Source organism: Melospiza melodia, chromosome 4 (assembly GCF_035770615.1).
Source record: "Melospiza melodia melodia isolate bMelMel2 chromosome 4, bMelMel2.pri, whole genome shotgun sequence".
In the NCBI taxonomy this organism is placed as follows: domain Eukaryota; kingdom Metazoa; phylum Chordata; class Aves; order Passeriformes; family Passerellidae; genus Melospiza; species Melospiza melodia.
Window position 1 is genome coordinate 58155331 of NC_086197.1, and position 15694 is coordinate 58171024.

General features: G+C 36.4%; 1 protein-coding gene across 9 annotated transcripts in view; it reads left to right on the forward strand.

Moving 5' to 3' along the window:
* ANKS1B (ankyrin repeat and sterile alpha motif domain containing 1B) overlaps positions 1-15694 on the forward strand; it is a 407265-nt gene that overhangs the window by 127055 nt on the left and 264516 nt on the right. For all 9 annotated transcript variants that reach the window (XM_063154820.1, XM_063154817.1, XM_063154828.1 and 6 more), the window contains exon 11: positions 12748-12884. In XM_063154820.1, coding sequence (XP_063010890.1) covers positions 12748-12884 — 137 coding nt within the window. The remainder of the gene's footprint in view (positions 1-12747; positions 12885-15694) is intronic.

Below are 15694 nucleotides of genomic sequence, written 5' to 3' on the forward strand. Positions count from 1 at the left end.
AAGTGTGTTCATTCTGACCAATACTCAGTTTCATCCATCCTGGTGTGATTACTGTCTAGAATGATCTCATTATACACTTGACTGCATGCTGTCAGACAAAAACCCTTTTTCAAATCAAAACAATAATTCAAAGGAACATAATTATTTTTGGCTGTTTTGCATTTTAAAGCCCACATGAAAATATTATTTAGCAGGATTTGAGTTTTTCTTTGTTAAATGAATATTAGTTGCAACATTCTTTGTGTAGTACTTTTGAGTTAGGGGTGGAATATATATAGACCACATAGAACATATTCCATTCTAGTCAGTAATAATACGCATCAGAGTGCTGATGGGATTGTTTGATAATTGAGCAGATGTAAATGACAGTGCCTTTCATGAGTTGCAGTAACTTAATAGATAAATGGGAAATAATACTTCTGTAAAAGCATTAAATAAAATATTAATAAAAAGTATTAATAAAAATACTTCTCACCAAATTGCTACTATTAGGAGTAATAATAAAGCTTCATCTATTAATTTGTTTGCAGTTTACATGCATCTGGTACATTCTAGAGGAATATAAGTTTGAAATAGGTACAGCATTGCACATAGATCTTAATAGGTATATAGCTAATATTGCGTGTCTCCTGATGCGCCTGTGAATTTTCTGCCAACCTTACCCTGAATTTTCTACAAAGCTTTTCGGTTTGACTCTTACTCCATTTTAGAAGCTGGGAAGAACCACTTATCTTGAGCTCATAAGTTTTATCCTCTTATATTCAAGACTAGATACTGTGCTATTTTGCATGAAGATGAAGTTGAGTCCTATAGTTTGAGAGATTCAGTGCTCAAGAGCTAGTGCTTCACTTGAGTTATGTCTATAATGCAGTGCCATTCAAGTACTGTAAAAAAAGCTCAAGTGGTTTTTAGAAACACTGGAACTGCAATAGAGGTATGTGTTGGATCACACAAAGAACTCTGTCTTTTGTGGAAGATTAATTTCTCTGCTGTTTGGTCTCTTAATTTCAGATGGTAAATCTGCTCAGCTCTAAATGTTTAATCAATAGACACTGCAATCTTAGGGTACTCTAGACATTCTCAGCATTACCAATGCTCCTGATCTCTCCTGCTCCTTGTATAGTTTTTCCAGCTTTTTTGGTATTTTTGTATTGAAGATTGCAAGTTTAACACAGTTTATTAGGGAATGGTTTGTGACTTGCTGCAGATGGCAAGTAGATGGGTAGCACAGTTTTTGTTATGTGATTACCTTTGATTTAGCTATTAGATTTAATTACCTGGGCAATCCCTTGTGTTTCTATGCCCCATATCAGGGATGTGGAAGTTCAGGGGAACCCTAAGCATCAGACTATAATATGAGTGACCATATCTGTATCACAGAACATGAAAATTCTATTCAGAGCTGGGTACATCCTGTGTGTATCCCAGCTCCATGCCAGACACCCCATACAGTAACTCTTCCCTTTACTCACCACCAAATAAACTAAAATGTTTTTCTGGTTCTTCTGATCTTTAGGAGAATTGATTTGCTGACTGACTGTGTCAAAATTGGAGTATTATATCATACAATCAACTGAATAGCCATGCTAATAATTTTTTTTCAGTATTGGCCTGAATCAGATTTGAAATACTAGATTTTATTACTAAAAAAAAAAAATACTCCTATTTCCACTGTCTTAACCTCTCCAGTAAAAAACCAACTGAAATATTGTAGTTTTGTGAAAAAAATTAAGAGATTGTATTTAATACTTTAATATGTTTTAATGTGTTCCCCTGGGAATTCTTTCTAATGCGAATTATATGTTTTAAGAATTTTTAATAAACTTCTCTATTAACTTTGATATGTTTGGAAAGCATAAATCTTGGCACAGCTTGCTAAATTTTGTTTAAGTCAAAATATTTGTGACAATATTAAGCAATTTCTAAAATAAACCAATTTTTTACATAATTAACAGATTTATTGGCTTTATTCAGTGTAATAAATGATTAAAAAATAGAAAAACATTGATTCCTAGTGAAGGTACTCAGTGTTGCATTAAAAAAAATCCTCCTATTCTATTTGAAGCTAAATAAAATCTACTCATTTACTTCCATTTTCTCTGCTTCTGTCTCACTTTCTCTTTTGCTAGTCCTGATAGCAACGTGTAGCTTGCTGCCAAAAAGTTTTCTTCTCTTACTTTACAGAAATTTGATTCTTGTTCTTTTTATACCATTTTCTTTTTATGCCACCTCAAAAGAAAACTTGAAGTGTACAAGTCATGTACGGTTTTGCTATCTATCAAAATAGGGTGGGAAAAGGTTTTTATTGCCAATCCACAAACATATAGATGCAGCGTATATTTAATAGTATCTAATAACAGAATAATTTGCTACTGCAATAGAATATCAAATTAGTCTTTTTCTCTTTATTTTTCCCTGATATGCATTAAAATATCTCAGTTTTGGAAGAACTCATAGAAAGGATATGTTCACACGCAGCTGCTTTATGGTTATCAGAAAACAGAAAGTCTTCAGAAAGACCATTTCATATTTTGTGGCTCCAGAGCAGGATGTGTTCCTTCTGTAGTGCAGTACATCACTGTATACTGTGGTTGTAACTCTTCTGGATGATGACATTAAAAACAGCTGTTAGTGAGAATACTCTTTCCAGTCTAGCTCCAGTTCACCCCATGTCCTTTTTCTTTCAGAAACCATTCTCCTTGTGATGTAAGATACATAATAAATAGTGCAGCACAATTAAAACCATTTTCTTACCCATAGGACTGGGATTGGCACTAATTTTTCATCCAAGAGCGTTTCCATTACTTTTCTGTCTATTTATATAGTACATAATGGTGAAAAGATATGAGAACTTCTGTGAATGTTGTGTAAGTAAATTTTGAAAAAACTTTTTCAATTATGTAAGTTGTCTTTCAGAGTTCTTCTCATCCAACCTGATATAACTGCAAGAAGAATTTGCTAGTGATCAATTTAGCAAAAGTGTGTTCTTATGGAATAGTGGCATTTGCATTAGGAAATTGTTACTGGTTAGAAGTTCCACCAGTAAGAGTGACAGGACTTGTGTGGGTCTCTTAGTTAAATTCTTACCTGCATTCCAGTGTGATTTAATTGTGATTCTTTGATACATTTTATGAACTGTAAGGTACAGAAACTTAAAAATTCAAGCCATATTTTTCTCCATAAAACTTTACAAACTCTCAATTGTTTTACTTAATGATAATCCCTCTTTGTTTCTGCTCCACTGTGCTGGAATACTCCTTCTTGTCTAAATCTACTGATATGGCTCTATATCAACCAAACAGGACAGAGCTTCATGGTCTAAAAACTGAGATTTATTCATTTGCTGTCAATGGCAAATGCAAATGGCTCTTCAATATATACAAAGTTCTATGCTAATTTTATCATTCCTCTGTATAGTTAACTGCAGCCCTTAAAAATTCCAACCGTCTATCTAAACTAGATATCTGTGGTCTCTATAATCAATGTAGTAGGTTGTATTAGTGAGAAAATATAATGGAAAGAATTTTAAGAAATTTACAAAGCTAGCATATGGATCTTAGAGAACCTAAAACCAAAATAAGAAGAGAAACCTGGGGTTTTAGCAAATTAAATATACTGAAGTGTTGAGAAGATTCTAAACACTCAGAGAAGTTATGTAAGTCCTGCTTTGTCTGTCAGAAGGTAAGATTAATCATGTCTAAATGTATAACATTTTTATAATATATCTTTTTATCTGAATTGCAGGAGATAGAAAATAAATTAATGCAGGAATATTAGTAAAAGGGGTAGAATTTTAGTATTTTTCAGGTGAAAATTATATATACAAATGCAATATATAAAATCTGGCAAAAAAGTTTTGCAAGCTAATCATAAAATGGAAAATTCAGAAATTAAAAGTGCTATCAAATTTTTTGAGGTTTTGAGTTATTAGAAACTTTAATGCTATAGTGCCAAAAATTAGCTGGTTGAAAATTATCCACAGTATTTCCTTTCTCTTTCTCAAGTCATCTGGACACTATCAGGGCAACATATTGGTCTGTATAACTGGTCCACTCTGGTCCAGATGCTTTGGTGTCTCTTTTGAATTGAACAGTAAAACCCATAAATGATCCTTGAATTCTTACTGTGTATTTGTAGTGTATTCTATCTGCTGGACAAGTTCTTTATGCCTAATGAATATAACTGTTACATGATCCAATATGCAATACATATTAACAAGATACTTCTTTCATTGCGCACGTATATTAAATACAAAAATGTAAATTTTCGGGGTGAGAGTTGAGCTTCCTAAATCTCTCTGAAGCTGCTTGAAAATTTAGATACTTTAAATAGGAATAACTGGATTGTGAAACATTTTAAGACATATCTGTGTCTTTGGTTTTAAAATATTTTGGTTAGCACTTTGACTTCAGTGTTCTGATGAAGAGCTTTATTAATTATGTGATACCTAGAAGAACTGAAAATATAGGTTTTTTCCATTAATTGGCTTTCACTGTAGCTGTAGATAGATGTATATTGGGAGGTTTATCTTCAAGACTGCTTAAATTATTTATTAACTGAGCTTCATCCCTGGGGTGTATGGCTATCCTTGGCATTATTTAAATGATTTGAAAACACACACTCTCACCACCTTCTATAGTTTATTTTCTGAAATAATTTGACAATGTAGCCTAATTCAGTAATCATCTGTTGCCTTTGTAAGGGTGGAGTATTTTTTCTGTGCACCACACTTTGGTTATTTTCTTTGGTTTATAGGAGAAGCCTTATGAAATACTATGGCATGCATATGATCACATTCAGTGACCTCTCACTGATAAATTAGATTTAAAAACAAGCACAGAAATCCCCAATACCTACCATTCTTTTTTGAGGTTTTTTTTTTTTTTACAAGACTATTAGGCATCCTGGTTTTTAGTTAATGGTTAAGATAACCAAAAATATTTTGGCGCGTGTAATTATACTGTATGCTTTTCACTGAACTCCCAGAAATATGGTGCTTGTAGGTTGAGACAGAAATACAGAATGCAAATACAGAAATCTGTGAAATACCTGTCATTGACAAGTGCAATCATTTCACTACAAACCTTTTAAATATGGAAAAGCCAACAAAAAAGCCATTACACAAAAATAAAAAAGGTAGATGGCAACTGTGTGGTATTGTTTTTGAATGCTCAATTAGACATCAGCAGCTTGCAGAGGCAGTCTCAAAAGGTTACTCAGGAAATGGTGGAAATCACCCATCATCTCTCATTAGTACTTAATGAGAGATGTTTTTCCAGACAGTTGCCTGGTATTACAAGGGTTATGCAGGCTTGAAGCAGTTCCAAAGTCTGTTTGTGCAGGTGGGTGATTAGAGGAAATAAAAACTTGATAATAGTCATACCCAACTCTCTTGGATGATGCAGAAACAACTAAACAAACCCCCTGCTGCCACTGGAATGCACTTCACTGGTAATTAATTCCAAATACAATCCTGAAATAACTGCCACATCCAAGACTAGACCAGTTATAGCTTCGAGTGCTTTCAACAAGATAGTTGCAGATATATATTTACAATTCTACTCAGAACAACAGTTATTCAGGGTTAAGTGTGTGGGAACCAAGCAAATTCAAAAGAGCAAATTCAAACAGTTGAGTCCAACCATTCTCCCTATGCATCCAATGTAGCTACCTACTGATTCTGTTATTCACTATTCCATCTGTTCTTTTGAAATGTCTCTGGTAATGTTTGTTCCTTGAAATCCTGAAATACACGGTTATCCTTATCTGTAGCTTGTAGATTTATTCCATATTGAACAGTAATGTAGGAGAGAAGATTTGCTGTGAGGATTTAGTCAAGTAAAACAATTTTAAAGCTGAATCCTATGCTATGAGAAATTACTTAGTCCTGTTTGAGGCTACTCTGTAACATGAATGTTTTTGTTATCTCCCTGACAAAATAGGAGATTTTTTTTTTTCTGGATTTCTGTATGAACTGCTTAATTTACTATATGCTATTGCTGTTACTCTTTGCAGTGGGTCCCCCACTTACAGGGGACAACACATTTTTATCACGCATGCTGTCCAAGAAGTCTTACACACGGCATCTGTAGATAAAATCAGTGTGGTTCCTGCTATTTTATGATCTGCTCTGCTCAGTTTTAGGTTATGATAGTTCTTTCCTATTTGATGGCTTGGGCTCCTGCCTTGTAAATCTGCTCTTGCTGGAATTCAGCAGCCAAGAGTGATCCACAGAGAATGGACTGAGCCCAAGTGCTGTCCTCATACAAACACACATACTTTTACTGAAGTCTGTAGGTTTGGATTTAGAATAATGGGTTGATTCTCCTTGCTCTGCCTTAGAAAGGGCTGTTAATGAGCCCTCTACAAAATTCAGGTCATCACTGGGCCAGAATTCTCTTTACCATGCAGAGTCAGATTCAGATGACTCTTCATGTGGGCCCGTGTCTCTCTCTTGCTTGTGGATCAAGCTCAAAGATTCCCTGAAGCAGAATCAGAAAAGTTTCTTGGTCTTCTCATCATAAGAGTATCAGCATATTCCTGATAAAGCATCCCTATCTTTGATTATCATTGGAATCAGAAATTGCTGGTTTATCTATCACTCCAGTGGAAATATAAGTGGCAATTCTTTTTTTATTCCAGCTGTGAAGATTTTAGAAGTAGTAGATGACCATTCCCCCATTATCAGAGAGCATTAAAATCTGTTCCTAATGGTACCCCACATGATGGGACCTGCATTAATGTATTAATTTCTTAACCAGTCAATTAAATTAGCCATTTTGGTGGCTCTGTTCTCTACAAGGAGATATACGTAAATTCAGTCACTGCAGACTGATCCTCCAGAATAAGTACTATTTCCATAATATCTTCTTTTTACTCTTCCAAGATTTCTATTGGGATTATGACTGCTTTCTGTCCAGGGCAGATCATTAGCATTGCCCTGTTCTTTTTAGAGCTTTTTGCCTTCATGCAACATATTTGATGTTAAGAGGACATGTAACATATACAGACAAAGGCACTCCAACTTCTTTTCCAAAGACAGATCCAAACCCATAGAAATTGCCAGACTAGATAAGAGTTTTATAATAGTCTAGCAAATTGAGTCTGCTATAGTTGATCAAATTTAGGTCTGTCTTGTTACCACACTAAAACTCATTTTGAGCCCAGATGGCACTGAGCTATCTGGACCTATATGCACATATTTGCCTTATCTCTGATGATGGGGTGTCCAAAACAGATGGAGGATTTTGACCCACATTCTCCAGTAGTTTGAAACAGTGCATGAAATATTCTACACTAAGCAGAGCTTGAGGAAACTATTGCTAATACTAGTGTACCTTTGGATTTGTTGTCCATTTATGTGTGCATGGGTATCTCTATATATTTATGTGTATGTGTGTTCATGCACATTCATTTTCCACCCTTGTCTTTTTTCTCTCCCAGTTTTGCAGTGAACAAACCTGTCCCGGCCCTGTGTTTGTGGTATAAATTTCTATAAGGTCATAATGATTAGGCTTTGTGCTTTAAGTATTTTTGTTCATGCCTAATATTGTCTTTTTTGATGTTTTAGCATTTAGTATGTGTATTTAAACACAACATTAGGTGTGTAGTGTATAATCTAGTTCTGGGCTATTACTAGTCCATACCTCTAAAGTGAAATACACTTCCATTTTTATAGCAGATTGTAAATCTGAGATTATAGTATTTAAGTGACTCCACAAATAGTTGGAATATGGAAATAAAATAGGTGGTGTATACATTTGCATTTTGGCTCAGGGCACTGGATGTGAATATGAAATAGATCATCATTTGCAGTTACTATTATTTTCTTCAGTTACAGGCCAGCTTTGGAGCACATAAACCAGATTTCTTCTGGATGTGTTGCTCCCTTTTAGGGGGGCACCAAAAGCACAGGGTCCTTCTGGACGCTGGAAGTTGTGAGGAACATGTATGGGGGTGTTTGGTAGAATAAATAAGTTGCTAGATAGTGCTAAAAGTTGAAACCTACATATAATCTAAATGGAGTGTCATGCAGAACAACTGCTTTTGATCTGCTGATCCATTGCCATTACACTGAGTTGTAGAAATAACTGATATAATAGCTAATACAGACATAACTGTAAATTTTGATAAAGATGCTAGCATGTTTCTGCAATGAAAGTAGAAAACTAGATTAACTGTGTGTTCCATTTTAAAGATTTATTTCTGAGGTGAAATCTAATTAGAACTATATTTCTGGAACATGGCTGTGTCTGGTTTTTGATATTTTGCTTGCTGGGATGCAGGAAGTGTTCTGGTTGGTGTACTTAGTCTTGCCTGATAGTTAATATTGTGGCTTTGTATACACATAGTGCCTTTTCTTTGAATGCATTATGAGAAAAAATAATCCCTTTGAGAAGTTTCAGTGAGTGGTTTGTGGTTTGTCCTCACAGCACATACATAGTGGGATGAAAATGTCAATGAAGCACTTGTTGAACTCCAGTGTTATGGTCTCTTATTATCCATGAGGGCCTTTTTCTCTGTGCAGTGCTCCCTGAGAAAAAATACATGTGAAACCAATGACTGATGTCACACAGCACAGGAAAAGGCAAAATTTCCTGTATATGGCTTTTTTTTTTTACCATCTCAGTTAAACAGTTGACATTTTTGTTTTTGTCTGACATTTTAGAAGACAGCTGTAGAAAAATGTCTTAGTTTGCTCTTACAATATACTAAAAGACCACATTAATGCATTTTCCTTGTTCTATTCTATTTCCTTTGCCCTGAAATAAAGAAAATGGAGAATGTCAAGTCCTCAGTAAGCATTTAGGCATTTTCAAAAATCAGAATAAGCTCGAATTACATAGACCTTGTGACAACGTCTCATGTGTGATGGAGGAAGGAAGGAAGGAGTATTGTTAGAGCATGCTGCAGTTCATTAGTTTTTAGCTGCTAGATGATCCCTGGAGCCTGATGCTATGTGACTTACACAGAAACATCTAGATTATTGCAATGTGAGCCAGGAACTGGAAGGGAATGACAGTTGGTAACTACTTCCCTGTTGTCCCCATCTGTAGCACCTATCAGAAATTCAGCATGAGAGCTAAACTTTCCTGGGTAAATTTGGTAGTTTCTTAAGTTTCCAAGCTCTCTTTGCCATGAAATGTTTTTCTGAAACTTGCAGTGTTGCCATCATAGTTATCTGAAGGGGGGAAAAATTGCCTTAGTATTGTCACCAGGAAAATTTAAAAATCATTTTTATATTATTTAATTCCAAAGAAAATAAATTCCACGATACTCTTAATGAAACTATAAGTACTGTATACATAAACAGGTCCTACAAATTGGTTGCAGGAACTAATTTGATGGTGTTGTTCTCTCTCTGATGGAGCAGACCCAGGTAGTAAATCATTGTTGGTTGCCTAATGGGAACATCCTACTGTGAAAATAAACAGCTGTCCACAATAAAGAAATTGTTTACAAGAAATCATTACGTGTCAGACACTTAGCCCCTTGAGAAAAAAGGAAAGGTGTGAAATACTGAACAGTTGGATGTTTTTCTGGGCTGTTTATTTTTAAAAAAAGAATTTATAGCTTCTTTTTGAAAAGGTTTGTTTCAGGCTGTAAAAACATTTTTTTTTTTTTTTTTTTGTATTGCTGCCTAATTTTGCTGGGAAAGAAAATCTGTAACTAATCTTTTCTGAGGTTGCTGCATATTGTGTATATTGCTGAATTGGTTATGGTTGTATTTACACATTGTAGCCTGAGAATTTTTTCTCAGCTCTGTCTTGTGGGGCACGTAACAGCCCTGTTCCCCCTCCTGTATGTCTTCCAGTAAATTTTCTCTCCAAGAATGTCACTCACAGTCGATTCAATGCCGCTCATGTGGCACATGTGAAGGGGGAAAACCTGGCGTTTAGTGAGCTACTACTGAACAGGGTCAACCAAAGAAGTCTTTCCTATGAAAAGACCAAAACCTTGCTCATGCAGCTTGACTCCTTGTTACCCTTTTCTGCATATTTGAAGTGTGGTTAAACTGAGCTGAGGTGACAATCAACAAGGCTTTGAAACAGAATAAACTGGTGGGCAGACAACTGCATTTGTTACTCTTGACACCAATCTGTGTTTCTTAGGATGTGCCCTTTGAGTGATCCCTCCTTGAGATATCTAGATAATATCTGCACCTGCAAGACTGCCTGATTTCACTTGCAAGACTTTAATGTGCTGAGTAGCTCAAGGGCAGTTGTGCTAAGCACAGGCTCACAGGGAAATAGGTACAGAAAGGCAGGGACTGCTGGAGTATGGAGGAGTTTGTGTTCTTTATAGCTTTAGCTGTTTGTCAGAGACAATCATCCTGTTTGTTTCTCGCACCAGTGAGTAAATAAGTGCACTTAGCTGGATTCATGTGGAGCATTTCTTACTCAGGAATTCATTTTTTACCTTCCTGTATATGGTGCCTGTGTTCCCACATTTCTTGACAATAGTGTAGTCCCTTGTTTGGTGGCTCCCCCAACAGAGGGCAAGGGTCTCTTAGAGCAACTCTCTGATTCCTCAGTAAGGGAGGTTCATTGATGATATTCTGTCCGTCCACAGAGTGAAAGGAGATGCTGTTTCATAGCCTGGAGCAAAAGACATGAAGACTTTCAGCTCACTTAAGGTGTTACTCTAGCCTTTATCTCACTATGAGATTTTCAGAGTATATCTAGCCTTTGTCCTCACTATGAAATTTTCAGAGTATGGCAATGCTTTAGAGGTTTCTCTTCTTGCCAAATCCCTATCCCTTCTTTGATGAGCTGGGCTTTCATATCACAGAATACTCATTTACATGGTGCATGTGAACAACATTATAAAGTTAGACACCAGGTCAGGCAGGAAAGAATATGAGAGACTTAAGGCTTTCTGAAATGCTATCAAAATTCTTCCATGTCAGTTATGTTATTGTGAGAGTTCATTTTCAGTTCTTTTCTAAGGCTGTGTTTAAATTGGTTTTGATACATTTTATCAACACACATTTATTACTTTATTAAATAAATTACTTCTGATCCAAGCTTCCTGTACACATTTATGATGATTTAGGAGGAACTCATCTGTGTGGTAAGACTGCATACCTTTTGGACTGGCAATTTCAATGAGATACTTTTGAAAAAAGTTGGACTTCTCTGTTTCTGTAGCAGAGTGTATTCACACTGTAAGGTAACACCTGAGGTTATCTACAGGATGTCTCCATTTTGGAAGTGTTTCTGCTGGAAGAATCCTGCAGATTTCCTAGAATCACTCATGCTATGAAAGTATCTGTAAGCTGGAAAGGCCATCAAGTTTCCTGAAACTATTCCCCTTTATCCTATATGATCTCTGTTAATGTAACTGGGTATTTCCTTTTTTTCAATATCTCTGTTACCCTTCCAAGGAATTCTTTCAGGTTAGTAGGACTGAGAGAGCAGCTTCGTCATGGCTTTCACTGAGCCATTTGTCACTTGTGCAGAGGGAGGAGTTCATGTGGGTACCTGTAGAAGTTGGTCAAAAATTCTCCAGCTTAAGAGAGCTGCTTTTGCTTATTATGCTTGGGTTTTTCAGGCGTGGATTTGTCCACATAGTGGAAGCACATATTGGAGAACTACCTCAATCACAAAAAAAATCGTGCTTTCTTCTGTGAACCCTGCAGGCTGTCAGTTGAGGCCGACAGACGTGATCCTTGACATCATTGTCTTGATGCAGTGCTTCAGGTGTAACAGCACATCGAGGAGCATGGAGCGCATCTTTGTAACTCACAAAGAAAGGTGCTCAGTAAATTCACAGACAATGTAATAACCACCATGCACAGGCAATGGCACTTTCCCCAGAATCTGAATTAAAGCATTTCTTTACTGATACAATTGTAGAGGCCTGAAGAAATGTGGAGTTTTCGGCCTTCGCTAAGTCATTCCAATGATTGGGTGCTCTCACAGCTGAGAAGCTTTTTCATAGTCCTCTCTACCCTCTGATCTGATTTTCACTAAATTTACATTGATCAAACAGCATTAAGAACATTTAGAGAAGGTAAGAATTATATTTTAAATTGTTTTTATGGTTCATCCCAGTGCCATAGAATGGTAAGATCAAAATATGTCCAAAGAGCAGTTTCCCATGCAGTTTCCCATACACATGCAGGTGTGCAGATATTTTTAAGCCAGCTTTAGGTTATATAGCTGAGGTACTGCTGGAAAGGAAGTTATTGCCGTGCAGAACTCTATGGAAGATGCAAATTTTACCTGAGAAACTGAGCATGTTTTCATGTAATTTAGCTGATCAGTTATGCTGATCACAATGTTAAGCCAAGTTGTCAATGATGGGTATTAGGTATTAGTGTTCTTTGTCTGTGTAACACAAAGATATATGTAGAGCTTGGTCATATGTGTTAGGATTTTCCAGGATGAGCTAGAAGTTGCATTATAAACCTTCTTTTCAAGCCACCCCTGTTATAGTGATAATATTTGAATTCATTCAATGTAGTAAAGAAGGTAATGAAAGTAAAGTATTCATGCTTGGTTTCTACCTCCTTTTGTTTAGGTACCGAGAGAATGCTCTATCTTGTCTTAACATAGAATGAATGTATGGGCTGAAAAAATAAGTGTAGCTATGCAATATATTCCTTGACAAATGTATTTAAATTCTATTAGATTTTATAAGTTTAAATAGTGTTCTGAGAAACCTTCTGTTTTCAAAGTTCTTTTTTACTTTAAAATACACAAAGTATTTGTAATTTCACATAGATGTTATTTTTTTTCACAGATAATGCACCTCAGGTAGCAATTACCGCACCAGGATCTGGTAACCATAGAAACAGCTCCACAGGCCCAACACCTGACTGCTCTCCTCCATCACCAGACACTGCACTTAAAAACATAGTGAAAGTCATACGTCCTCAGGTAGGTGCTCACCAGAAGCATCCCCTTTCTTGTTGTATTTCTCCTTTCAATAGCAGGCTGTGATGCATGTATTCTGAGAGGATGTTATGGCTTTATGCTTTTGAGTAGGTCAAAGACATAAACAGGACACAAAATACTTTGTCTTCTTAACAATCATCTTAGTAGCAGCAGAAGATAAAATATTTTATAAATGAGCCCAAATGTACAGAGAGGTATCTGTACGTATTTTTTATAGCACTAAGAATGAATCAACTCCTTATGCAGTATTTTGGTTTTTCCATACTCTTACTTTTTTTTCAAGGTTATATTTTGATTTTATAGTATTTTTCTAGTATTTTTTCTTTTACTTTCCTGTGCAGTATTGCTTATGAACTTCCATATTTCTAATACTGTTTGGGAAACAAGATGCGATGCATAATGTGCGGGAAACTTGAGTGCTCCATTTAATTCTTTAAGGAGTGCATCTCTTTAAAACCAAAGCTTTAAAGTAAATACATGTTAGAACTTGAATCAGTAATACAGAGTTAATCAGCACAGAGGAGTTTATTTTAAAATTGTGGATCATGGGATGAGTCAGAAGAAACCTTGGGATGATCTATTTCCTTGTTTAAAAAGCCATGACATTAGGTGTGCCAAAGCTAGCTCAGACAACTACATGCTGAATTGATTAATTGTGAAACTTTTTTAATGTGAACCAAAAGAACTTCATCTCCTACTAATTTTGGGTTCAAGTGCAGCCATCTGTTCTTTATTACTAAGCTGGTCTCTGCAGCCGAGCCTCTCTGGATGGAGGCTTTGTACCATCAGTATGTCACTGACACTGAGGAGCAAGCTGATGGACACATTGTATTTTCCTAGGACTAGTATAGGCCAGGTTGTTTTGGTACCACACAAGTGACTGTGTCACAGTGTTGGAGGTGAATTTTCCTTTCAGTTCTCATTAGAGTGCACAGTTGAGAAGGTCTTGCAGAATTAAAGGCAGTTACTAGGTGCACTTGCCATTTCTGTCTAGGAGCCACTGGCTTCCTGTGGCTGACACTGTCACTTTGCAATAATTCCATTGACAGGCTGGTGCAGACCATCCCCTTCTGACACCACCACAGTTCAGGTTCCACATGCTGGTTTAAGTCTAGATTGTAGAGAGTCTAAAATTACAGTTTCTTCTATTTTTTATTTTTATAGTTGTTTCTCATTTTGCTTGTTTCTGTAGTGTCTCTGTCCCTCCCACCCTACATCAGTCTATAGTACTGAAATGCCTCCTTCCCTCCAAGCTGTTTTTTATAGTAGGCGGCAAACAAACAGAAAGGTAATGAAATATTGTTGAAACAAGCTGTTGTGTGATAGCTTATTGAAAATAGCATTTAAAAAGCTGTTTCCATCATGATATTGCCAACAGATGGACCCAGAACACTTCATGGTGATGCTCTCCTGCTAGTTAACTCTGAATGAATTCAGCAGATTCGGGGGAGCTATTTTCAAATTTAAATTATTTCATTTACTGACTCACAGTGTTCTCATCGTTCTGCAGAACAAAAGCTAGCTCTGTGATATATATGGTCAGAACTTTACCACATTTCCTAAAATGTCTCTCACGTGGCCCTACACATGGCATGCTCCCTGTACAGAAAACAGCAGCAGACAGGCAAAATGTATGTTTTAAGTCTCTGTGCTAATACACGACAAGCTGGATACACTGTAGCATTCAGATCCCCTTATGCTTCTCCTTTTTTTCATGTTTTATGCACATCCCCCAGTATTCTTTATTTTCTTTGTTTTTGCTTTTTATCTAATCACCTTCCCCTAAGACCTCAACTGAAGAATTTAGACAAAGGAGCTGTAGATATTTGCAATGCGCTGTTTGCTAACCATTAGTGTTCATTCTGCCTGCATATTTAATTCCTTTCTTCCATTCAATTACATGGCAAGCTCTTTGAAGGGGTAGCACAATGGGATTCTATTCCTGACTGACCTCTCATCATTCATGTAAAACTAATGAATACTGTTACACAATGTATGCAAAATAATTAATTTTCTGTTGGCTGCCAAGGCCTCTTTTCATTTTTCTAGCAAAATAAATTGATTTCTATGAGATCTAAACCAAGGATCATGTAGATTTCCAGAACAGCTGTCACTTCTTTCCTATTTTCATGTGTTGTGCATCCAGCACAGGAAAGTGCCAGTAAAGGCAGAATGGGAAATGCTTCAGCAGCCATCTTTGCATGAGGCAGGCTTTGGCAGCTTGGATGGAACTGCCTGGGAAGTCTGGTCTTTCAACACCTATATTTATTTTTATTTGTAGCCTTACTTATCTTTTCTGTAGGATTGCACATATACTGGTTTACCAGAAGTGACGAGAAACACTGTGTTTCTATGCAACCAGGACAAGAGGACACAGTCTTAAGGTGCATCAGGGGAAGTTTAGGCTAGACATAACGGGGAATTTTTTCACAGAAAGGGTGATTACACACAGGAGTGGATCACATCTTGTGGAATGATCATCCCTGGAGGTATTTGAGTATTAAGTTCAGTGCCACCATGCCACCCACCTCTGCTACATTCAGTCCTGAGGCTGGCAAACTTAACAGTATCTCAAGGATCATTGTGCTCTTCTATTTGTGCACCTTAGCTATGGCTTGTACTTGTGATCTAGTCTTTTGCAAATAAATTTCTTCTTTTCAAATTTTCCTGTGGTCAGTCTCTGAAAAAAAAACTTTTTAAAAAAGTTGCATATATGCAGAAAAGAAGTAAACAGAATTTAGCTCAGGTCTGGAATTGCTTGATCTTTTGGGTTTTTTTGTTTTTGTTTTTTT